This window comes from Brachionichthys hirsutus, chromosome 17 (genome assembly GCF_040956055.1).
Source record: "Brachionichthys hirsutus isolate HB-005 chromosome 17, CSIRO-AGI_Bhir_v1, whole genome shotgun sequence".
Taxonomy (NCBI): Eukaryota; Metazoa; Chordata; class Actinopteri; order Lophiiformes; family Brachionichthyidae; genus Brachionichthys; species Brachionichthys hirsutus.
Genome location: NC_090913.1, coordinates 7466877 through 7493115, shown reverse-complemented (window position 1 = coordinate 7493115; position 26239 = coordinate 7466877). Strand labels below are relative to the sequence as shown.

Genomic DNA, 26239 nt, shown 5'->3' with positions numbered 1-26239 from the left:
TTATAATAATATATGCATATATATTTTTTTTTTACTGAGAACGGGGTAGCGTGTTTTTGAGCATGGTAACATTAATGTTATGTTGCTGTGCTGATGCTACAAGCTAACCTCGAGCTAGCAGAGGGACTGTTTTGGGAGATGCCCCTTTGAGCGACTCATGCGCTGACAGAAGCAGGAGACGCTTGTTTTATGATTTTACATCAGGCTGGAACACGAAGGGAATGTCTGGCCAAGGAGCTCGGAGAAATGGCCCAGTGAAGCTGCGGCTGACAGGTAAGCGACTTTAACCCCCCCCCCCTCGCCAGCATGTTAGCATGTTAGCCAAGCTGGCTAACTAGTACCTCCCGGTTGTATTTATGTTGTGTGATATATGTAGCTGTTTTTGTTTTTATTGAACTTTAATTGTTTTTATTTTACTTCATCAATGGGAGTACTATCATTGAGTAGCGCTGAAAGATCGCCCTGTCTGTCACGAACCTTGCTCATTAGCACATTAGCTGCTAATGACTTGGGTAGCTCACTTGTTTATCCCCTCTGCATCGGTACTGATGATTTAATACTTTATATAATTAAACTTAAATAAAGGTCTGTCCCAGTGCATATTAATGCCGTAGCTGTTCAGCACTCCACCAATTTTATTTTGGCAGATTAATAAATGATTTCAGTGATCATTAGTGGCAGCTATTTCAATGTAGGATGGCACACTTGACATGAATGGACTTTATCAACAGGTTTCTTTAACTCAAAAGATAGAGACTTGCAATAAGGACAAATTAGCCATCAAAGTTCTGAGCCTACCCAGCTGGCCTTCCTTCACCCCCCCCCCACAGATGGGGGAATTAGTCTAAATGGGCTGCAGTGGTCTTCAGACGGTATCCCAGGAATGTGAAACCTCAGAGGAAATGTGTCTTTTCCAGTCGTAGACACGTCTTCTGTCTGTCCTTCACGAGAGAGAGAGGATGATGAGAACTGAGTGTGGTTTTGTGTGCGAGTGAGGAGAGATCATCCAGAAATGTTCCTAATAGCATAATCTGCATCAGACGCTGAGTCAGCATGTAAGCTCGTGCATTCGTTCACACTTTGCTTGTATGTTTACTTGTGACCATGCTTGATTCATGTGTCTGAAACGAAACTTTTAAATCTGACATTTCAGAGAGAATTGAAACTGCGGACTAGGAATTGTTGTTGTGCATCACATTTATTTTTCGCAAAGGTTTTAGAGCAGCTAACTCAAAGAATTAATAAAATACACCAGAAGCCAGGAGCCCGGGTGCTGTCCATAAACACCAAGTAACGTCAAGCGGCACTCAACAAATATTGTGGATGTTACACAAGACATTGATGCTACTTTTTATACATGGCACCTTTTCCCTGACGGAATGCCATCATACTATTTAAAGTCTTGAGTTCTTGTGAGCGATGTTTGAGCGCAAACCCAGGAAACTGGTGATTAGGATAAAGTCCCAGCCTTGGTCCAGGATTAGGACGGGAGGAGAGTGCATTTTAGGAGATGTTATCAGCCACAACCGTCACGGCGTTCATTGTCAGTGCTCAGAAAGTACAGCTGTGTGTGCGCGTCTGTTTGTCTACAAGCACTTTGATGTGCACGTACGCACAGATTTACAGGATGTAATGTCGGGATACAAAGCGGAGCTAAATTAGGGCTGTGAATGAGTGTTTGAAAGAGAGTGCACTACACTTATTGGACGAGAAACCAAGAGCAGTTTTAGGTTATAATGGCCATGCCTGCATGGCCTGGCATTTACATTAGCAACCACTCAACGTTGCGCATGCCCATCAGTTTGGTACGTTGCCCAGTGGGTGCACTTATAATTGTACCCCCCCCCCCCCCCCCAAAAAAAGCAACAACGTCAGTGCGTGGGTATGGACCTATAAAGAATGCTAAAACTACAATACAGATGTGGAACCAGGATTTGACCATGTCGTAGATGTCTTTCAAATTTGACAGTATGCCTGAAATTTCGTAGACCTGAATTTAAAAGCTAATTTTCCGCTAAGAGAAAAATTCCGAACATATTATATTTTCTAATGACTTATCTACCCCAAAGCAGGATTGAATGGTGACTGCGTGTTTTGCATGTACTGGGCTTGTCTCTAAGGAATCCCTGATACTGCCGTGTACTGCTCAGACTGCATTCCTTACACATGAATGGAGACATTATGAGACACGACAACCTTAAGTAGGTTTGACCTATTGAATTTTTTTTTTTTTTCCCATCCAAAAAAGATGCTGTGTTGCCGATTCTACCTGTCTCTTTGTCTACTCGCACCTATAAAATATTACTGTGGTCGTGGGCGAGACATCCAGTTCGACCCATGTTAAATCAGATGTACTACAGTGTTGCGGATTGAGTTACTTTGTTTCGTCATCTAGCCCTCTGAATATTCGGTAGAATCTGTACTGGCAAAATGCTGCCGCATTCATAGTGGCAGCATTTTGTCAACACAGCAACGTGTTTTTTGAGGGATATTGGGAGGCTGTGATTCAGTATTGAAACCTGATGCACAATGTCTCTCCCATAACTCTTCTTTACCATCACATGCACAGAGATGAGAGGATTCTCATTGAACTAAACCCTTTGAGTACATAGAATATCTGATTTGGCTCAAAGCTTGTCCCAGCGAGAAATAAAAAAATGTTTGTGTTGTACGGATTCATTTGTTGTTCTGTATTGATTTTTGTACAATCATCATATTTCCCCCAAATTTGTTTTTTCCTCAAGATCGCTTTTGTTCGAAGGCTAAAGTTGTCTGAGTCAATCCCAAATTTTATCTGCTTTTCAGATTATTTTTGAACTTGGTGGCGTCAGTGTAAATCCGAGGGGGGGGGGGGGGGTGGAAATGGAAAGACTGAACACCTCACCATTGCATAACCGTCTCTGTGTGGGGAGGGGGTGGTCTTCAATATGCCGAACACATTAAAGTTTCCAAGTGCTTAAGGGGATTCTCCTGTGGAATACGTTGGTGAAATATCGCCTCCTTTCTTCATACGTTAAGAGAATAATATAACGGACAGCATCTGAGGATTTTGAGTGGAATTGAAACATTGCATTTCAAAAACTAATTTGCAACAAGTGAATTATCAGATATTATAATTGTCAATGTGAGTTTTTAGTGCCGTTACCCCTGCTTTTTGCTTTCTCCTTCCTATCCCTCCTCTTTTCACTGCCTCATCTATTTCTGAAGCCATCATGTAATATTTTCAGTGTCTTTCTGTTTTCTTTGTCAACAGATGTTAATCATCCCTGTCGTTTTTCAATGTGCGATAGGTGTCGGATGCAGTTACTGGGGTGTGTTTATTTAAGGTGCGTGTCGCGCCAAAACATCTAACAAAATTCAAATAACGGCCAGATTGGCTGGACTGATGGTGGAAAAAAAGGTTGATGCATTTCATTCACAGCTCAGCCAGTGGATGCTGATGCAGCATGGTTAGATTTTCCTGTCCTTGCTGTGCTGTGGGAGAATTCATCGAACTAATGGACCACAGAATGACTGCACTTGACCGTGGCGTTGGCAGCGTACAGTCATGCAATTATCTTAAGATGCTGAAGTTCCAAAGCACAAAACCTTGTCTCGGGAAGTAGCCGAGCTGTGTTTGATTTGAGGCTCGAGGGCATGGTGGTGGGGTCAGTGTGGGCGGTGCAACTCAAACTGTTGTGAACTTGAATAAAGGTCATGTCTTTTGTCTTTTCACCCCCTTTTTTTAGGTACAGTGATTTGACAGTACCAATATTTGAGATGTGAAACGTCTTCGGCCCGACTTAAACAAGTCCAGTTGATTCTTAGTTTTTTGCTCTTCGTGATGAGCCAAAGGATGTGATTTATATTTGAACCTCCTGATGTAGAATGCTTTTGCTTATCGCTAAGCTGTTGGAGCCACCCAGAAGATTAATCAAGGAAGTGATCCGTCTTTCCAGAGGCTTTTGGCCAATAATAAAAGGGAAAGAGAGAGGTCACTCGTGCATGTGGTGATATTGGATCCTTGTTGTTACCTTAATTGTGTTGGGTTTCTGTGCCGGTGCTCTTGTTCTGCTTCGTCACGTTCGATAACTGTCACAGGGTTGTCTTGCCAGCTCCAAACGAAGCATTAGCTCGCCTCACTTCACGAAGACCTTTCGAAAACACTATGAGCTATGCAGGAGAGAGATTTAAAAGACATCAGCGAACTGTCTCTGCTTGGAGCCATTAATTGTATGTTGCCGGTGATGCAACCCCACAGAGGCTTGCTTGTGAGAGGAAAGTGCTCGCCTTCTCAATATTTTACAAGGACCGACTCTTCAACTAGCTCCCCTGCTCTGTTATGAAACGGTGAAAATGGACACGCCAAAGCGTAGTCAAAATGACAGGAGTACATCAACATCTGTCAAGTTACACGGCATAGATGGGAATTGAAGAATGATAATATATTTCAGTTTTCAGGGTTTTCACTAAAAAGTATTGCCAGCGCGAAATATTATTCTTCCTCGCGTCACAACTGTGCAATCCAGCTGTAACGATGTTACCTTTTAACATATTTTTGAGTCTGATATAAACGGTGTCACGAAGATGTGAAAATAAAGATCTTGTAATGCATATAATGGTTACATAAGCAGACAGTATTATACCCTTCATGACACACTGATGAGGAGACACAGTGACCCTTATTAATGCGTATTATAAGTATAATACGATAATAAGTAAAGGGTAATGTGGCTCCTGTTTATTTTAAAATTAACTCCAAAAGTAAATGGTAAAACTGTGTACCATTGGAAAGCTATGTAGTTTTTGGCGTCCACATTTCTTTAGCCTGATGGTTTTACTTTAAAATAAATCTAATTTACGCACATGATGTAATTATTAAGCTGTCACTAACCAGACTGTGTATGTCTTCTCTTCTAGTCCTTTGTGCAAAGAACCTGGCAAAGAAAGATTTCTTCCGTAAGTAGGACCTATTTTTACACGCTGCTATTCCTGTCCCATCCCCCCCCTTGTAGTTTGGGACTGGAGTGGCAGCTCGCTGGGTTTTGAAGCCCTGCTGTAAATTAAGTCCCTAAGGAACTTCCTTTTACACACACCAAGAAGACGGGCATGTGCAGGGAGCCACCGCTCACCTAGCTTCTAGAAAAGAATGAGAAGAATGAGGAGCTTATGTTTTTGATGCCGTTTGTCTGTCTGTCTGCTCGTCTCTTTGTTAGCAGGATTACGGAAAACCTGCTGGATGGATCTTGATGGAAAAAAAACAAAAATCTGAAGATGGGTCTTGGTCTAACTTAGATCCCGTTAAATTTTGTGAGCGATTTGATTTGCAGAAAAAAGACTTCTATTTCATCAACCACTAGTTTAGTTGCTCGCGTCGGGAAGCCCGCCTTCTGCCACTGGCATTAATGGGTGGAAAGATGTATAATTTAGCGCAACTGACGGTATGTTGTTTTCGCTAAAGAAACCCCCCCAAGCTACACACATCCTCTACCTTGATTGGCAGTTTCGCTCTTGAGAAAATAACCTATTGCACCAGTAGTTGGTTTCTAGCTGGAAGGCATGGAAACAGATAATGGTGTGTTCCTACATGTTTACACACAACCAGAAAAGGAAGTAACGGAACAGGTTTGACTTAAGTTTGAGTGCCTGGAGATATATACTCTGTGTGAATCTTCTAAATTGAAGTTTCACACACACACACACCTGAGAACGCCAGATTATCACACCAACAAAAGTCCCTTATTCACTCACTTCCCATACATGCAGAAATAGAATCCGAATGAATTAAATATCAAATTTAAGTGAGTGCAATCTCATACATGTGACAAAAGGCTTCCAGCATGTCACACTGTCCTCATGCGTTTCCTCCATGAAAGGATATTGGTGGTCTTCGTAGGTTTCTAACGAGCTTTTTCCTCTCACCATCTATTTTCACAGGGTTGCCAGATCCTTTTGCCAAAGTGGTGGTGGACGGCTCAGGACAATGCCACTCAACAGATACTGTGAGAAATACGTTGGACCCAAAATGGAATCAACATTATGATCTGTAGGTTAACAAGAAGTTTTGTGAGCAGTTTTCTGCTGTGTGATAATTTATGGCTCATTAAGAAACAAAAGTTTGTGTTGAAAGGTGAGAAGAACTATCGCTTACAGAAATACAGCGTTCTGTTTTTCTGTCTTACGCTTGTCTGTGTGAAACTGCTGCAGCAACGCATCTCTAAATCCTTTGAGATGATCTACAGAACATGTAGAATAAAACTTTAGACCTTCCATATATCGGGCCTCTCTGAGACATACTGTGTGTAATGAGGTTTTATAGAGGGCACACATTCTTTCTCAAATAATAGATTCTTCCTAATTTGGCTATTGAAGACTGGGGTTTGCTGAATCGCTGTGCACTCCCGAACAATGTCCTGTATGAATTGGAGTTTCTTTTTCATATTTTTTCAGACTTCCTCACTTTATTTGAGCTAAATGTCACTTTCCATAGACCAACACACATTTAGAGTTTGAAACGAGCCGTTTTGTTTTTTCCCCCTTTCTGTCAAGGACGTGTTCCTTTCACTTTCTGTCAGTCAGAAATAGGCATATGATTAGTAATCTGGATAGCGAGAGAAATATTCAAGGATAAGTCTTGATTTATGTGTTCATTATCTTCAGCAACTATTGACTGAAACATGACTAGACCACAATGACTATTACCCCACAATTGCCCCTACGATGTTATGTACTTGAGTCCCGATAGGAGGGTTGCTTCCACTTGTGGCTGTGAGGGCAGAATGTTCCTATACTGAAGTATGTGTCGGCACTCCATCACGAGGAGTGAACATTCCCAAGGACCCACTGGCAGAAAAGCTTTATGTAGTGGTGAGGCGAAAGGGAACCGTTGGAGAAGGAGTGAGGGGGAAAAGGAATCTGAGAAAACGTGTGCAAGAGAAGGCAGGAACCGTGAAAAGAATGTCGGAAGGAGTGCATGGATTAAATGACAAATAATTAATGACAATAAGTCACTAATTATTAATCATGATTAGTCTAACGACCCCTCATGCCCATTTCGTCATTCAGAGAACCATTGATAGAAAACTGACAGAGGATTTAGTTTTAGCCCTGAAACTATTTTCCAATGTCTCAAAAATATGCACGCAGCATATTTATGTAATATGTAAATGCGTAAATGCTCCCCGTGTAGCTTTGGCAAAGGATTACGTGGCTAAGAGGGAGAATGGACAACATGATCAGTGTAGACGTTCTAAAAGATCTTATAAGCGCGCTGTTACACAGCTGTCTCGTGTCCACATGATTGTAATGGTTCATCGATCATGTTCCTCAGCCACAGATGCATCACGCCTTTCCCGACTAGGCACCTACCACTTTGCACTGCTTTTTGTGCCCCGTCAACGTCGCATCCCCTCCTCTAACATAATCCTATACCCTCTTCCTGATCCCCACTGTCTCGTAGGAGTGTTTCCTGCCAATGGCCCCTGGTCTCTCTCCGGTTCAGGAAATGGCGAACATGAAAGCAGATTAGGTTTGGCAGATTGCAAGCCGGGCGAACCCCCCATCACCTTCCTCCAGCTTTTAGGCTGCGGGGTCTTCTCCCATATAAAGCTGATCCTGCAAGGGGCCTTATTTTTGTTTTGATAGTTGATGTTCCGTTGCTCGTATGGAGGTCTGGTTCTGGCATTTCCAGACTTTTTCATACGCACTAAGTGACAACTTTGAGGTTCACCTCTTTAGCTGTTCATTTTCGGTCTACACTTTAACAAATCAGTGTAAACCGCTGCACCGCACGGATCAGAAATGCAACCCAAATTAATTTGAAAATGTTCTTCTGCTTTCCCAAATGCGCTGTGAACTCCTCCATATCGAGCCCATACGTTTTATGTTTAGTCGGGAAACCTCACTCTTTGCTAGTGATACGATACGCATAACATGTTCATGCCGTGACTGCAGGTTGTAAGTCTGTGGGTGTGCTTGTTGAGTGTTGAACTGTGTTTTCTGTCTGCGTTTCAGACGGTTGGCGTGCAGATCATGGGGACTTCCTGTGTTTTCATTCTTCAACCACGACTAGACTGGCCACAGCTTTGCTAAATCTGCACAAGCACAAGCGCAGCACACACTAGTTACTGCAAAATCAGCCGATTGGTCTGACTGCACACTGAAACATTACACCACTTACTGCAGTCGCTAGTTGGAAAAGAAGGCACAACACAAGTTCACGTTTCTTTACTTCTTGTTCTTTCATGCTTTTTTCAGTGTTGTAAATGTTGCTAATGAAGTCATTTAACATTGTTGCTTGTTTTTGTCTTTACATTGTTCTAGAAGCGGACAAAAGACAACAACACATCCTTTTATTTAACCATTTAAAATTAGATGCATGTTGTCATTGACCAGTTTTTTTTTTTCCACTTCATCCTAGATATATTGGAAAGGCAGACTCAATCACCATAAGCGTATGGAACCACAAGAAGATCCACAAAAAACAAGGTGCAGGTTTCCTTGGCTGTGTGCGCCTTCTGTCCAACACCATCAACAGACTCAAAGACACTGGCTGTAAGTATCCATTTGTGTTTGGTAGGCTTCTTGTGATTTATGTGATTAATATTTTTACAGCTATACAGTCACATGGACGAGGGTACACAAGAGTTTGATCTGGTACTCAAAGTAGTACCTCAAGGGCCAAGCTGTAAAACCTCGGACACCAACTCCTATTTGTACACTAGAGAACTGAGAATAGTTTTCACAGGGTTATAGAATCGGTGATGCCAAAGTCACCTGACACTTTTATAATGATTTATTTGATTATTAACCACAAAATTGATTGACATTTTTAATGCTTGTGTTGCTTTTCATGCTTTTGTCTGTTGAAATACATTTCTACTGAATAAATGCCCACAATTGATCAGAAATGTAAGGTTCTTTTGTCAAATAAGTTTGCACACACTTGATCAGCAACATTTATTACAGAAGCATCTTTGAGTTTCTAGGAGAGAAAAAATAATTGTATTGTCATGATGTAGAAGTAAACAATGCTCGTGTTGGGCACACAATCTTTATTTGTCTCAATATAAAACATCTTCATCAAACAATAATGATCTTGGTGCGATCTAAAGTTTGCCGTAATAAAATTTTAAGGTGTTTTGGTTCTGGTTGCATTTTGGCTTATTCCAATGAATTTTAATCTATAGAAATAATAAATTAATCTTACCATTTTCTTTTGGGTAGTTTGTGACAGCATTTACTCATGTGCCACAGCGACTACTAATGACTTTTGAATGAAACAAGGGGTGGTTCTAACATTCCTTCACAGCAGCCAGACTGTTGCCTGCAGATGTGTCTGACTCTGTAGACATTTTTGATTTTAATCAGACTCATGAGCAGATTTCTGCCAATGTCGATTATCAAATAATGCCAGAAATGTGCCTGAGCCAAAGGACTCATGTTTGCCCGCAGCTTCTAGAAATAAAGTTTTTATACTTTATCACACTCACAGGAAATGGGCAGGGAAACATGATATATGACACCAGCACTCACACATCCCTTTTAACTTATATTGCAGACACGTACACAGCGCCTAGTCTGTGGTCTGACCAAGATGTGCATACACTTACTGTGCACAAAAACAGATAAGAATACACATACAGATATTTTAGAATGCTGCCGCGGTTTGAAAGTAAATATGGTACACATAGCTCAGCTCACTGCATCATCCAACACAAACACAACTCATAAAAAGCCGTCTCATTTGTGTACACACAATTTTAAACCAGAATGGTGATACAACATGATTGTCTAGTTTACTAGAAGTCCATCTCACTCTGCACTGAGCTTCACTTCCTGTAACATTGGCAGGCACATTGCTTAGATTCTCTTTCCCTATTTCTGAACATACAAACTCACAACATGCACTCCCCCATTTCTCAAGATGTATTTTGAGTATTTGTATTGCTTTAAAAGCAAATTTTAGATACTAGTTGTTACACTTCTTTTATGACTTCACATATGGAAACGTATAAAACATTTAGAGACAGATATCAAGATTAAATGAATGTGCAGTGAAGAGACTCGGATCATGCACATCCACACACACGTTACCACATAGATTGTAACAAGTAATTTTCCTCGCTTTGAGGAAACGAATTGTGCGGTAAGAGTTTGTGGTTAAATGTCTGTAAACAGTCTTTCTCTCTCTTTCACTCTTCTCTTATTTAAGAGAAAGATCTGCTTACTATTCAAGCCATGTAAGGCTTAGACCATTGCTGTTTAGTCTGGACACGTATCCGGTACATATGCACGCGTACATGCACACGCACACACACGTTCTATCAGAGAAACTCACTGATTATGAGAACCACATGGTTGTTTTTTTTCTATCAAGCAGCAAAAACATTGGAGCATTAAAACATGGTATGGTATGTGATGTATTGTGACTGTGTGCACTCTAATGTTCATGCAAAAAAATAATATTGTGCCATCCTGTATAGCGTTCTACAGACCTGCTTAGTCGACATGTAAACTGCCATGTTTTTTAATTTCAAGTGAACAAGTCATATCGGAGAACTATAGTCATTATGAATCCAGTCTGGAAAAAATGGCCTGGCTCAAAATGTTGTTAAGTTAGCAATACTTTCAGATGCAAACCTTTACCATTGGTCCATGACTTGATTATGTGATTTATCTCGTACCTTGGACAAAAATGCTCTTATAGTTTGGCAGCATCTGTCTGACGTGGTGCATTTTATTCCTAGGAGTATTGACCTAAGTCTTCCTGGATAATTTTTCATGGCCTTAATGGGATGGCTTGCTCACATCTGTAGCTAGCTATTTGTTTTCAGATTCAGTAATATAAGAAGTGGCACATCCTTTTAACATCTCTTTCATAGATATGAATGCGGTGGATACTGAACCAATGGGTTTTGTTTGTTTCTGTCCCTGCAGATCAGAGACTGGATCTGAACAAACTTGGACCCAATGACAACGATAGTGTGAGAGGTCAAATAGTTGGTAAGAGGCCCAATGTTATTTATGCACAATTTCAGGACCGTCTTGTCACTTATCCATGTTGCAGGAACAAGGCATAATCATTTGACTTGTAGTTGATCATTTGTAATAAGAAGTGTCTTATATGAAAGGCAAAGGCCTGTGGACCAAAATAAAGTATTTCATCATTGAGTTTTATAGTTTAATTAGGACAGACGGGACATATTTTGCTTGGACAAAAGTCCCAAAAAAATAATAAGATAGAAATTATACTTGTATTTTTTACGACTCCCATGTGTTTGGAGGACTGAATCCATACATCCATATGGCAATGACTTATTGATGACGCCATCTAGAATAGCACAGAATGCAGTCCTGCAGGACTTTATAGAAATGAGGCAATAACATTTTGGGGATGTTCAGAGAAACCAGACTTTGATGGTTTGGTCATTTTGAGACGAGAGACAGGGGACTATATCGGTAGGAGGACGCTGAGGATGGAACTGCCAGGGAACAGGGCTAGAGGTCGACCCAGGAGAAGATACATGGACGTAGTGAGGGAGGATATGAGAGTGGCTGGTGATGGGGAGGACGATGCAAAGGACAGGGTGAAGTGGAGAAAGTAAATTTGCTGCGGCGACCCCTCACGGGACAAGCTGAAAGTGTATTGGCAGTCCTGCAGGACTTCCAGAGTTCATTAAGATTGCTTGAGTTCCTCTTCCAACCCTCCTTCATCTTGCCTCTGACATGAAATGTTCATGGCCGATCCTGGAGCACCTTGACCTTCTTCGCTTTCAGGAACTTTGATGTGGAAAAAGTATGAGGTGGAGTGCCATCTTGATGGATAGTTTTCCCTCTCTTGTGGATTGGAATGTGGCTTTTGATGTTGCCATCCACTCTGCAGAACTTTTACACAACCCCATACAGGATGTATCCCTAAACTATGATTTATTTATTTTTTCCCCTCCACCAAACCTGACTGTTATCTTGTTGCGATGAGGGTTCCCATTGTGGGATCAATACATTTTCTATCTTAAACTGTGTTTAAAATCTGATATTTCCGGTTCACCCAGCTTTTTTGTTTTTTTATACAAATGTAACTAATTATCTTATTATGCAAAACAAGTGTTCGCATAATAATTGTGACAGCCCGAGAGCAGAATACATGTAAAATAAAAATGGATAAAGTGCAGTATTGAAAGAGGAATCCACAATCTATAAACAGTTTAAACAGAATAATTGAACACATTTTGATCCACAGTGTGTGAGTAGGACAAATATTCTTGATCTACAGTGTCTCTTGTCTTTGTTTATGTGAAGTAAGTCTCCAGTCCAGAGATCGCATTGGGACAGGAGGACCAGTGGTGGACTGCAGTCGCCTGTTCGACAATGATTTACCTGATGGGTCAGTATTGTAGTTTTCCATTTAAAAAGGGGTTATTAGTACACACCACTTTGCTATTGTTCAAAGTCTTTCTTTTTCCGGAACTGCTTAGATCAACCTACATTAAGGACTAACTAGAACGGGTTTTTATCTTGGTGGTAAGCTGGTTACTCTGAGTGTGTAAAAATATAATTGGTCTTCACTTAACGACCGTTACGTTTGAAAGACCTCATTGCTAAACTATTTCATTTAGCGAAAATATGTCCAGGGCTGTATGTCCATTGATGAGATGATTTGTGTTATTGGTGCAGATTATAGGATGCATGATCGGTGGTGTTATGAGATGGGGATGTTTACATGGATGTTGAAAATGTTATTTTTATTATACTTTTTATCTCATGTTTGTCTTGGTTTCTCATGAAACAGCTGGGAAGAGAGGAGAACGGCCTCTGGAAGGATACAGTACCTGAACCACACCACCCGGACTACACAATGGGAGAGACCTACCAGGTAGATTTGCACGCTTGGAGCATTAGTCAACTTCATGCTGTTTATCTCAGCCAGACATTCAGTCTGGTTTCACAAGAGGAGTTGGTTATAATAAGGGAATGCTTCTGACATCATGGAATTGAATGTGATTTGAAAAAAAACTTTCAAATTTATGAAAATGAAATTATCTAACTATCTCATCATTAACATCTATCTCACATTCCCCTTCACTCATATTTCAGCAGTCTCCGTAAGACTGCCAGCCAGTGCTTGGGTCAGCATAAAGATAACTTGTGCGGCCTTTTAACAGTCTTGAGACGAGATTCTATAATTGTAAATCTGCTGCCATTCTCTATTTGTATTCGTACAAACCAAGCTTTTTGAAACCCAACTATCTAGAATATACAGGGGATGTCTGAGGGCTGTGGACCAGGAGCGATGTGTCTATCATCCATTCCTGTCAGAATAGGCCGGTTGATTTTATCCCTCCAGGCTCAGGTTTCCCAATAATAATATCTACATAAATGCACTCAGAATCTTGAATTCAATTCATCACATGTCCTGCTGATGTTATTTACAATAAGGATTTTAAGAAGTAGGGTGGATTGTTTAAAAGAATATTCGGTTGAACCCAACAATAATGTTCTAGCAGTAATGACTAAATTTCTGTTAAGTCAGTCACCACAACAAACACGCACACGCGCGCGTCAGCAGACTCGCCAGCAAGGCGTGCAGCCTGAGTTTACTTGGCCTCTGTTCCTGCAGGAACGAGTCCCACCTTCCTACTTGGCCCATATCAGTGGATCCGTTAAGGGAGCTAGCAAACATTAAGCTGGGTACTGTTCATTAATTGGCAAAATCTGTAGTGTGGTCCATGAGCTACTTGTGGGAGGGGAGAGTGTAGTTATAGATGGTGGTGGGGGGGGGTGCTAAAAAAATACCTAAAAAACTGAAAAGAAGTTTGAAATGACTTGAAGGTATCAGGGGAAACGTGGAAGAAAGAGGAAACGAGAGGGAGGGAGACTGCATGAACTGGGGAAGGGGCGTTTCGTTGGTCGACAGACAAGGGAACAAGGTTTGAGATAACAAGGCGTCGGTGACGGCTGTTGCCAGACAGTCGTCAGACATGCTGAACAGTAAACGTCAGTCTTCCAGCCTGTCTCTGTCTCTGTTTGTGTCTGCATATGAGATATCAATTGATAATTCCTGCTGTTTCCCAGCAGTCATACAAAACAATCTACTCCAGGGTGTTGTTCGATGCACTCTGTCCCTCTCTGTAATTCTCAGGAATGAAAACGACCTCAAGTTGGTATTATTTAGCTAAAATTCTATTTTAAGAGTATTCATAATTTATACTTGCAAATGGGACAGAACTTGAGTTCACACCACAATACACACATACGAGCATGCATGCTCTCATACACCTAGAATTCTCTTCCCCAGGCCAGCATCGGAGTATTCCAGCCCAGGGCGTCCGTTGAGCTGTGTGGTCGACGAGAACACACCAGTGATGACTCCTGTGAATGGGGCTGAGGCCAGCGGCCCCCCGGCTGGCCAGCAGGTCCAGGAGAGGCGGGTTCGGTCCCAGCGACATCGCAACTACATGAGTCGAACACACCTACACACGCCACCTGATCTACCGGAGGGTTATGGTGAGAAACACTTTTTTTTTTTTTCGTACTTTTGTACATGACAAGAATAAAGCAGTATTGGAGCGTGCAGCATTCAGGTCAAAACACTGGGGAGTGTCTCAAAATCACAGGTGGAACAATCAGCCAAGGTTAGGGACTTCTTCAGCACTTTCCAGGCTTGGTTATTCTGATTTATTTTGGCTATCAAGGAATAATCCATAACTATAATTATTGGGTTTCAAAATATAGTTACGTCTGACTGACCTCGGTTTGGTCTTTTTTCACACTAGATGCATTTGGTTCATAGACTTTGTCACTAATGTTCACATTTTACATATTCTACGTTAGTGAAAGTATTGTGTAATGTTGGTGGTCCAGTCATGCTGCATCATAAACACACTTCTGTCTCTCACATCAAAAAGACAAGCTCAGGTGAAGCACTGGTTCGTAACGCATCATTACAAGGTCTGCAAATTACAGACCTGATGAGTTGCTCTTTGTTTCTTGTTTATTGCCTGGACCAGTAATGGATGTTTTCTTCGTAATGAATGGTGAAGTTGCTCTTTATTCTCCCTTTCCGTTCTCCTCCTCCTCCTCCTTTGATGCTTTCCAGTGTTTTTGATTGTCAACAGATTGTTCTGCATCAAATGAAAGAGAAAGCAAGATATTCATAGCTTGGTGTTTGGTGAGAGACGGCAGTTCTGGTTATTTATTACCTCTGCCGAGGAGGTCATGTTTTCGACGGGGTTTGTTTGTCCGTCCGTCTGTTAGCAAGATAACGCAAAACGTTCCGGACGGATCTTGATGAAAGTTTCAGGAAATGGTGGGAATGTTACCAGGAAAAGATGATTACATTTTGGTGATGATCCAGAAGAGAGAGATCCTGGATTATGGATCAGTTTGAAATCTTCAGTAACTTGCAGTCAATGGAGCTTCAAAATTTGTTCCTCAATATCTCGGTTGATTATTGTACAATGTTGATGGAATTTGACAGTCATGTAGAGTGGGGGGGGGGGGGGGGCTCTATCACACCACCCAATTTCATCTGGATCTGATCCTAAATCTTCTAGTTGACTGTTTTTTTTAGCTCTAATTATTTTAGGTATGCAGAAGCATTTGGAAAATAATGCAGAACATCTCATCATTTTTTATTTATTTTTTTGGTGGATAAGTGCACTTTTCACAGTCGGCCACAATTCACTGCACAATACCCACAAAGTCTGCAAAATAAATAATTTTTCAAGTAGGTGCTGTATACCAGCAGTTTTCAATTGGAACTGTGCCCCTTCTGAAATGTTCTGCTGTGTTCACTGAGACGGGCTGAGGTTGAACAAAATGAGTGGCTGATGCCCGAATGGGTCATGAAGTTTCTTCCTCAGTTGAACCCTCTGAACTAGAGACTGGGTGTGGTGAGAAAAGAGGGAGTGTGTGCAGGGAAATGGGAGACAGAGAGGTTGGTAGGAAATTAGTTTTGCCAGAAGGAAGTAGGGGGGGTAGTGATGGATTAGAGGGTCAGTAGACGCGCATTAACACCACAACGCTGCAGCACGCAGACTCTGTGCCAACATTCACACACTTTCTCCATTCATCCTTGAGCTGGATGGGAGCAAATAGTCAACCACCCAATGAGGAACAATTATTTTCTGATTTCTTTTTGGCAGCCTCAGTTCTGTTACTTGTTTTTATTAAATGACATTTTTCTTTCCATTTCCTCTTGAGTTTTATAGATTAATAGGGAGGCGTGACTTTCAGAGCCCACATTTGTAAGAGCGGAAAGTATCTAGGATCCGTCATCGAACTCTGTGCAAGGAAAAATACTAATTGAAGTCTTTGTATTCATACCATGATGTTGTCTGCATCGTCTTTACATGAAGTCACTGGAGAGGAACTAATAGATGACGTAGATGACACTTGAAGAAACTCTCAAAATACTAAATCTCACAATACCTGTTTGAGCCGACCTGGACTAGACTAGACAAGAGCTTCAAGCGTGTTTCAGGACTGTTTTCAACTCTTTTTTTTTACATATTAATTTTAATAAATTAACTCTGTTATAGAACAAAGAACAACTCAACAAGGTCAGGTCTACTTCCTCCATACACAGACTGGAGTCAGCACCTGGCATGACCCCCGTGTGCCAAGGTAACTATTTTGTTGTTCTTTGTTTTCATCTTTCTATCTATATTTGCATCTTTCGAGCGTTTTGTTTCTTTTGATACATTTCAGGATTTCCCCTTGCAGGACTAATACAGGAATATCGTAACTTAAATGTGATGAAGAGCTATACGTCAATGTCATGTTAAAATGCCTTGTAGTGCCAGCTGCACTTTGAACGCTGATATCAATCCACAGATTTGTCCAAACTAATGACCCTTGATTTGTAAGAACATTTCTGGACCGATGCAGAGCTGAACGCACGACGGGCCAGCGGTTCTGCATTCGGTCAAACGGTTTAATTCACCAGAGGTTTCATTCAGCGATTGGATTACATTCTTAGCTACGTCTTGATGAAACTGCCTCTTGGCAATGAATAACACACATTTAACATCCGGCTAACAGCAGCGATCCGAGGGTCGGGCCGTTTTGAGCAGGGGTCCTAAGGTGAGCCAATATGTTGTAATGGCATGTGTTTTGTCCCTGATTTGTGTCCTCACTTCGCACAAAGACAAAGCGTTCACATACACAGGCAGTCGTCTCCTGCAGGCTGCGTGTTTGTTCCAGATCAGGATTTAGGTTTCTGCTGACAGGAATGTTGCCGCAAAGAGAGAAGGCGAGCCAAGAAATTACAACAAGTACTTTGTCAGAAGGCTAATGGCGATGCTTGTTGACGGTCTTGGATTTTCTGAGTTCTGGTCTAGTCCTCTAATTGGTCATGTGACCCTGCCGTAAAGAGAAATGGATACGTATAACTATGTAAATGTCCATCACAAACACCAGAACTCCTGTTTTACCCAAGGGAAAATATTTATTTGCACAGGTTTATTTGAACAGGTTTATCAAAGTTGTATGTTAAAAGAAACATTTGCTGCTTAATATTACCACTAGATCAGATGGAAATGGGCCAAGTCAAATATTTAGTCGTGCCTCGTTATCCTGAAGTAGTTAAGCTAAGCAAAGAGGAATGATCCGTGTTGTTTTGGCCTGTCTGTTTTATGCAGTTAGTACATATTTGTATTGTGGAATGGCATAAAATTTGTATTAAGATTGCTGCAAACTGTTTCTATGTTTTGGTTTAGGGACCTAAGCAATGTGAACTGCGAGGAGCTGGGGCCGCTGCCTCCAGGCTGGGAGATCAGAAACACGGCCACCGGTCGAGTCTACTTTGTCGACCACAACAATCGGACGACACAATTCACGGACCCGCGGCTGTCTGCTAACCTGCACCTAGTTCTCAAGTAAGTGCCAGCAATGTTATTTGTCCAAGCATCAAGCATGTATTGATAACGTTCTTCTGTTTCTAAAAGATTCCCAATAATGGAGGTAGAAACGCAGAAATGAGCTGTAATTGCAGTCAAATTCCATTAACTACGTATTATGACTTTGAAACCATTTATATAAAGTAATACTGCTTATAAAGGTGCATTAACATGCTCAAATTATCAAATCGCTTCTTATTTGCAAACACTGGGGAAAAAAAGTTATTGTTATAAATCAACCAGCGATGATTGTCTCACATTTTCACTTTCTTTTGTTTTGTTGCCATTTTCTCTCTCGGGTTCTCCACCAGTCCAAATCCAAATGGAACGCGTGTGGCCGTGGACGGCCAAAACACTGACCTCAGGTAACCCCAAACATGCGCTCACACACACACGCACACACACGTATACATACTTGCATGCAGACAACAAACTTTATGGAGACACTCTTGCTCTATACAATGCAAAGAATGTAATTATCATTCACAGATTTAAGGGCATTTTTATTCACTTACTCCAGCCAGCTGCATAAACACTTCCAGGCGCCAGTCATAAATCTATACATGCACATTACCAAAATAAAAAGCCTGGCCATGATACTTTTCCACAGGGAAATGTCCAGGATGTTTGTATTTGTGTAAAGAGTACTTGTATCACGTTCCTTCCATTCAAGTTCGTATCCAACGCACACAGCCTTGCTGTCCGTGTGTCTGAAGATTAGCTCCTGGCAGCAAACCCAAGAGTGGCCTGGGGAAGCCGAGCACCTCTGGAAAGACATGCTAAATATCTGTTAGCACAGCTATTATCTTTACACCAACTGGTAAATTCTCAAAGAAGACAAGCGGATTGAATACATTAGCTGTTCAAAAAACAATTGTAGCTGCTAATGTGTGAGGCTGGAATAATTTGAAGGAGAAATGTAGACGTGTAGAAATTATTCCCCCATTACTTTTTTTTCCCTACACTACCATATTTGGGAAATCAACATAATTTGGTCAAATACCATCCGTATGTGTCAGAGCAGCCACTGGTTGTGAGTTCAGGTTCAGGTATGCTATCCAGTCGACATCAACTGCTTGCCTGAGTCCTTATTAGGAGAAAATGTATGGAGTCGAGGCCTTGAAAAGGTCAAATTTAAAAAGGTCGAACTTTTGAGTGCACTTCCCTGACACAACCTGATGATTAAAAACGAAATTTAAGTGTTCTCAATATACAGTTCCTGTCACAGTGGCTTTCTTTTACCTTTAGTATCATCTGCCAAAGTGTTGGTGGAGATTCTCATTCACCCAGGTAGTGGTAATCCTTAAACGTAGACTGGGAAGCAACAGAATTCCCAGAGTTGGGTGTGTTGGAGTTGCGGCTCATGTGGTTTAACACCAGCACACGAACTCGACTCTAATTTCAGCCCACCTGCGCCAGCTGCTGTGGAATAAAGAAAAAGTAATTCCACTTATACACAAACGTGGATCCCCGGTGCCCCAGAACATGGACCCTCTCCCCCAGTGTGCCTTCTATCCTTCATTTCCCCTGTTTACGAGTATTTGTTTCCCTCTGCTCCTTCCACCCTGATATAACCATAATGAAAATCCTCTGGCTCTTAAATTTCAAAGTTTAAAGTGTGTTTGACAGTGTATTTCACCCAAACTGTCATAAAAATGAGAACCAGCTCTTTCTTTGGGGTCTGGTCCATTTTTTTTTAGCTTTGTTGTGCATGTATTTTACTTGTTTACCATAAAATATGCCGAGGTCGTCCTGTTCTGAAATCAGAGACGATGAACTATGTTGAAATGGCTTTAATTACAGACGGAAAAAACAATCCTGCTGAAATTGCATTTTATTATAAAGTTCTTAAAACTTCCAGCCAAGAGCAGCTCATTCTATTTGTTTTAATCTTTTCTTCTCCTCAACCTTCCTCCAGGGATTTTGAGACCTGCTCTTTTGCAGTCTTACTCTCTTTGACATGCTAGAAGTCCTGATATCTGGTGCAGGGATAGACTGGCAAAGGCACTGCACTCGTATAGTTTAGAAAGGCTAAAGAGATGTGGCAGTTTTCAACGATCAGAACATTTGGTTTTTTTTGGGGGGGGTCTCTTCAGATTTCCTGCTTCTTAGTGTGCCGTCTCTGATTGGCCAGCAGCAGCCTTGACACTCCACTCCCGGCAAAGGGCAGCGGCTTGTGTTAAAGAAGACCGCCGCTCTTCATCGCTTCACAGCAAAGTGAGGGCTGCTGGCTGTCCTGTTGATGGGAGAGATGCATTATGTTTCTCCCTGGCCCACCCAGGCATCCCGCCACCAACACCACAGTGGAAGAGCCTAGGGGGGCACAGATGTCAGAGCTGGGGGGATGATTTAGGATTGAAGAGGGGTTGACTTGAGAGGAGCTCTGTGAAGGAGGTCAAATACAACACAACAAGCCATCCGGTTGAGCTCGCCTCCAAAACTATCTTTTCTAAATTTACTTCCTTTGTGTGTTGCTCTCTCGCTGCTTACTAGGGATTCGTCTCCCTCTATTTATTCATGCCGGTGATGTTTACTGAACGTCTGGACAAAGGCCCAGTCTGTCCACAGGTCTGGATCAGATTTACTCTCGTGATCCGGCTTCTATTTGTGCTCATCGAGGAACTGGTTCACACGTGTGAGGCAGGTGGAGGCTACAGAGGGGAATTTCTGACAAAACGTTGGTGGTTAGAGGATATCTGAGATGGAAGGGAAATCCCGACGGGACGTAACCCTCTATTTGTTTTTGTTTTTTTATAACTGTTTCCTCCACTGGAGTCAAAGCGCTGCAGAAGATAAATGACACCAAGCAGGAAAGAGTCCGGATTGTCTGCCACAGCTGCCTTTCATTCAAGGAAAACATCAAGTTATCCCTGTTAGCTGAATGTAACGTGTGTGCTGCACTGTTTGAATTAACAGGGAATCGTACTGACATGACTCTCTCAGTTGAGCCCTTCTTGATCTCTCCTGGACTATTCATCTCCCATCTCCTCTTTGACCCCCCCCAGTCGTCCTGCAGAGTTGAACGACCAAGGCGCTCCTGGGGTTCCTCAGCAACCTCTGTCCCCAGCCCAGCTGCCTGAAGAGGCAGAGTGCCTGACTGTGCCCAAATACAAGAGGGACTTGGTGCAGAAGCTGAAGATCCTCCGGCAGGAACTTTCTCAGCAGCAACCCCAGGCCGGCCACTGCCGCATTGAAGTCTGCCGTGAGGAGATATTTGAGGTAAAACAAGCGCCTTTGTAATGCACTTAAAAACTGCAAGAGAAACACTGTATTCTATAATATGCATTGATTACAATCCATCATAACCTTAAAACCTAATTCTTATGAAATTCTCCCCTCCAGTCGTGCGCTTGTTCATCGAGAAATGATCTTGACTCTTGATCAACATTAAATGCCCTTACTAGGAATTTCTGAAGTGGTCGCTACCCTAAAAGGAAACGTTATCTAATAGTGTAAGGATATCCGAGCACAGCTGCAAACACATGGACATAAATTAGCAACACGGTACCGACCATGCGTTTGGATGCATGTCGTTCATCATATGACGTTTGTACACTGCAAACCCTGAAAAGAATAGCGGAATGCTTCCAAACCACATATCTTTGTATTTTAATGGGATTCTTTCCTCGCCCCATTTACGATGTGCAGCAGAAAAAGGGCCAGAACCGGTACTCGGAACCGCTTTACGGTTTCCAGGGAAAAGAGGAAAAGACGGGCCCACAGCGCAGGGCCACAAAAAAACCATCTCTGTTCATTTTCTTTCTCTCCTTCTTTCTCTTGCTCCAATTCATTTGTTCTACCGAAGCAGGGCATTCCTTCGAGATGATTTCAGCAGCTAAAGAGATGGGAGGGGGGGGGGGGGGCTGAGGAAAGGGACTGAGGCAGCAGTGGCAATTATTCGTGGGCCAGACATAACTTCATAACTACAAGTTGAGCATTGAAAAATGTGACTTCATCCTCCTCCAATGTGACAGCTGTGGAAAGGGAAAGCTAAGTGTGAAAGCCGGCCCTGCGTGTCCACTTGAGGTTTACATGCAGGAACCAGCGCTGCAGTTTATCACTTCGTTTGTGAGTTCCTCCTCTCACCCAGTGAACAGGTTTACGGTGTTTGGTTCACTTGAAATACAAATGTTTTTGCTCACCAACATGAGTAACGTGACCGTAGCATATCTGAAGCACACGCACCGTCATTCGGCGTAGATCTGTAGTTCTATCAGTCGCAGGGTGTTTGGTGTGCGAGTTTTGAAACACACTGTCCGACTCAAATGGAGGAAGGCATACAATTCAGACCAGGGCAGGGATGAAGCTATGAGTTAACAGGATGAAATGGCAATATTGATTATTATATCTAATACTATAATGGTCACGTTTTTGGTTTGATTTCAGGCTCGAGTGTTTCCCCTTTGTGCAGCGAGCCCGCACCAAGCCTCAGTATGTCGGTGTTCTCAGGCCCAGTCGAGCCTGAGCCGAGTTGCAGATGTCTGCTGCAGGAGTCATTTCTCATCTCTTGCCAGTAATAACTTACCGCTGTAATCCTAGAGCTTCTGCGACATTGAAGCAATGTGTTTTCTTCTCGCTCGCAACATGCTGAACCTTGATCTTAAGGAGGAAGTCGTGTATATTTCTCCTAAACCCATCAAGCCCTTCATGTTGGCTCTATAATCAAAGCATTCACCCTCGGCTCAGTCTAACTAAATTGTTGTGACACTGCACGTGGAGCCGGACGAGACATGCTGCTCGAGTTTATTTGCGTGTAGGGCAAAAGAGTTTCAGGAATAACCTCTTGGAAGTTTTCACTCATCCAGTGCTGTTCTTCAAATTCTGTTGTAGAGGCATATTCTGTGACATTACAGGTGGTGTAAATGTGTTGCAGGAATCTTACCGGCAGGTGATGAAGATGCGTCCAAAGGATCTCTGGAAAAGACTGATGATCAAATTCAGAGGAGAGGAGGGACTCGATTATGGCGGAGTAGCGAGGTACTTTGTCACAATGTTGTGTTTATATGTTCATCTTTATTCTGTGGGGCCTCGTTTTAATTGCATAATCCCACTGTGTGTGTGTGTGTGTGTGTGTGTGTGTGTGTGTGTGTGTGTGTGTGTGTTAGGGAATGGCTGTACTTACTGTCCCATGAGATGCTCAACCCCTACTATGGCCTGTTCCAGTACTCCAGAGATGACATCTACACTCTACAGATTAACCCAGACTCTGCTGTCAACCCGGTACTAGTACTAGTACCGTACTGTCGTTGTAGTAAAAACTGAAGCTGTATATTTTAAGTTGTGAATGGATTTGATTAGAGGCCCCCCCCATCCTTATACCCACTCTCAATGTGCAGGAACACCTGTCGTACTTCCACTTTGTGGGTCGCATTATGGGAATGGCGGTGTTCCACGGTCATTACATCGACGGCGGCTTCACGCTGCCCTTCTACAAACAGCTGCTGGGCAAACCGATCACGCTGGACGATATGGAGTCCGTCGACCCCGACCTGCACAACAGCCTTGTCTGGATCCTGTAAGGCTATAAGCTACACGTTATATTATTAATTATCTGTTGATTATGTGTGACACATATAGTCCTGATATTAGTAATTGGGGTTAGAAAAGTAGATGACCCAGTTACATGTTTTTCTCTAAAGTAGAATTTTATTCAAACTAATTTTCCTACTTTAGTGTTGAATCAGTAAAGATTAGAGTTACTTCTTCAGAAAGCAGTTGATGTCAGGGGGCAGATGTGTAGAGGAAATATCCAAGAAAGTCCTCTTCTCTCCGCAACGTCCTGTGTGTGTTGCGCCCCCTACTGTCATCAGAGATAATGAGCACGAGCGGTCTCCCTGGATTTGCGCATTTTCTAGCATTTTCTGGCACATGAGTAAAAAATATTTCAAAGAATGCCAACACTGCGATGACTCGTGAAAACTTCCTCTGCCGAGTCGTCTTTGACCATGTGAAGAGAAAGGACAAGAAATGTTATGTTATGAAAATTACTCTTAAAATAAATTGCAATATTATTATATGCAAAATTTTACAGTTTCTACAGTGCAAAGTTATTGCAATCAAAAACTGTTTTTTTTAGATTGATTTACATCTGTGTGTGTGTAAGTTTGCACTAATTATTTATTTGAAGAACCTTGGAACCGATAACCGATAAGTACTTAGTGAAATTAGCCACCTATCTAACCTGCCCTTCCTCTTTCAGGGACAATGACATCACTGGTGTCCTGGATCACACTTTCTGTGTCGAGCACAACGCTTATGGAGAAATCATCCAGCATGAGCTCAAACCCAATGGCAAGAGTATGCCCGTTTCAGAAGACACCAAGAAGGAGTATGTCAGGTAAGAGAGCAACACGTGCAGCTAAAGTCTAATAGCTAAAGGTATTATCTTTAATGCCGTCAGGATGAAGTGTCTATTTGCTGTCCCTTGGGTTTATATCCTGCTGTGTTTCCTCCCCTTCATTCCTCTGCCATGTTTCTCTGCAGGTTGTACGTGAACTGGCGTTTCCTTCATGGCATCGAGGCTCAATTTCTGGCCCTGCAGAAAGGCTTCAATGAGGTTATTCCTCAACACCTGCTCAAAACCTTTGATGAGAAGGAACTGGAGGTGAGAAACAAGCAGTCCTCTCTGTTATAGCCATGACACACATCTTACATGCACTCCGATATGTGCATAATTTTTTTTTTTTGCTGTTTGAAGATAATTAATTCACAGACATTTAATATGTACATTTCTGTGTACCTCTTTACTTTAGCTGATCGTGTGCGGCCTAGGAAAGATTGACATCTCTGACTGGAAGTCCAACACCCGTCTGAAGCACTGCACCCCCGACACCAACATCGTCAAGTGGTTTTGGAAGGCTGTCGAGTCATTTGACGAGGAGAGGAGGGCGCGGCTGCTGCAGTTTGTTACCGGTTCATCCAGAGTGCCACTGCAAGGCTTCAAGGCTTTACAGGGTATTTATCTGGCTCTGTGAGCAGCAAGCCGTTCTTCTGGCTGCACCACTTGTGGGATTGTACATACTCTGCTCGATGAGATGAGCTGCTCTGTTTTAGCTGCGCCCGCCTTGGACAGATTTGCACCCAAACACTTTTAGGTCATCACTGAAAATCGCAGCGTAATAAAGGGTGTAAATGTCTTTGGTTTTTAATAAAATAATTAAAGTTGTTTGTGAGAAGTTTTTTATTTATTTTTTGCTGTGAAACTCAAGAAATGGGTTCTAGACCAGGGAAATGTTACCTTGGTGTGGGGCTGATGGATCCTTTCTGTTTTGACTGCAGGTGCTGCGGGACCCAGACTCTTCACCATTCATCAGATCGATGCCAACACTAACAACCTGCCCAAAGCCCACACTTGGTATGCAATACACACGCACGCTATCTTCATGACATCGGATCTCATAGCTTTCAATCTGTCTGAGCTTCACTCCTGTGAACTCTCTCTCTTCTCTCCAGCTTCAATCGCATCGACATTCCACCTTACGAGGGCTATCACAAGCTGTACGACAAGCTGCTGACGGCCATCGAGGAAACCTGTGGCTTTGCGGTGGAATGAGAGGCGCTGAACATTTTGTGTCTGGACATGAGGAATCTCGGGGTCGTTCGGAGCGTCGCACGTGCGTCTCCAACCGGCCTGCACTCTTCCTCCGTCACTCCTGTTTGAACAGCTGCTAGAGAGTCATCCCGTCTTTTATTTTCTATTCCTTGTGTGTCCCTCCGCCCGCGTGTGTATGAAGCAGAAAGCAGAGTAACGGCTGTCACATAGGACACGCAGCATTTCTTTGGACGGCGATGAGTTTGCAGTCGGGGAAAAACAAACGGCCCAATCATCTTGCTTAAAGTCCTTTCAAATCAGGAAGTAGGAACTTAAAGTCTGACATCTTGCAGAAAGTGTTTCTTGACTTTCCGGAGACGGTTGAGAAATGGCGAGTCGCCGTTCTGTTGCGATTTAAACCGATTGCCATGACCCGTGTCGTGCTACTGAATCTTGCTATAGGTAGCCATAGTAACCATCTTAACCTCATCGAACACACCCCCCGATCCTCGTGGCTGCAGAGCGGGCGTGCTTCATCTTGTAGGAGCCCCACAAATTCATCCTACCTCAGTGTGCAATGCTTTGATATTTGAAGGGTTTGAATCCAAAATGCTATCTCCGTTCTGATTGAACATGAAAGGCAAACTCACCAGTGCTCCTTGGTTAGTTTATCACGGCAGCAGTCATTTTTAAGGAGAAAACTATGACTGTGGGTGTCTAACTTTGAACTCGTACAGACTGACTCAGATGTGCGTCTGATGCTTTATGGCGTTTATGGACTTGGTTTTGTGGTGCTTTTTTTTTTTATTTTTTTTATTTTTTTTTAAAG

General features: G+C 42.4%; 1 protein-coding gene across 1 annotated transcript; it reads left to right on the top strand.

Annotated features, from left to right (window-relative positions):
• The first annotated feature begins 221 nt into the window (after positions 1-221).
• LOC137906358 (E3 ubiquitin-protein ligase SMURF2-like) lies at positions 222-25431 on the top strand. The gene is made up of 20 exons (XM_068750611.1): positions 222-273; positions 4900-4938; positions 5917-6025; positions 8399-8532; positions 10918-10983; positions 12280-12364; positions 12770-12853; positions 14276-14484; positions 16521-16605; positions 17700-17858; positions 18191-18244; positions 20885-21098; positions 22753-22856; positions 22985-23099; positions 23216-23394; positions 24079-24216; positions 24363-24483; positions 24632-24833; positions 25158-25233; positions 25332-25431. The coding sequence occupies exons 1-20, from the start codon at positions 222-224 to the stop codon at positions 25429-25431; spliced, it is 2325 nt and encodes a 774-aa protein (XP_068606712.1).
• Positions 25432-26239: the final 808 nt, after the last annotated feature.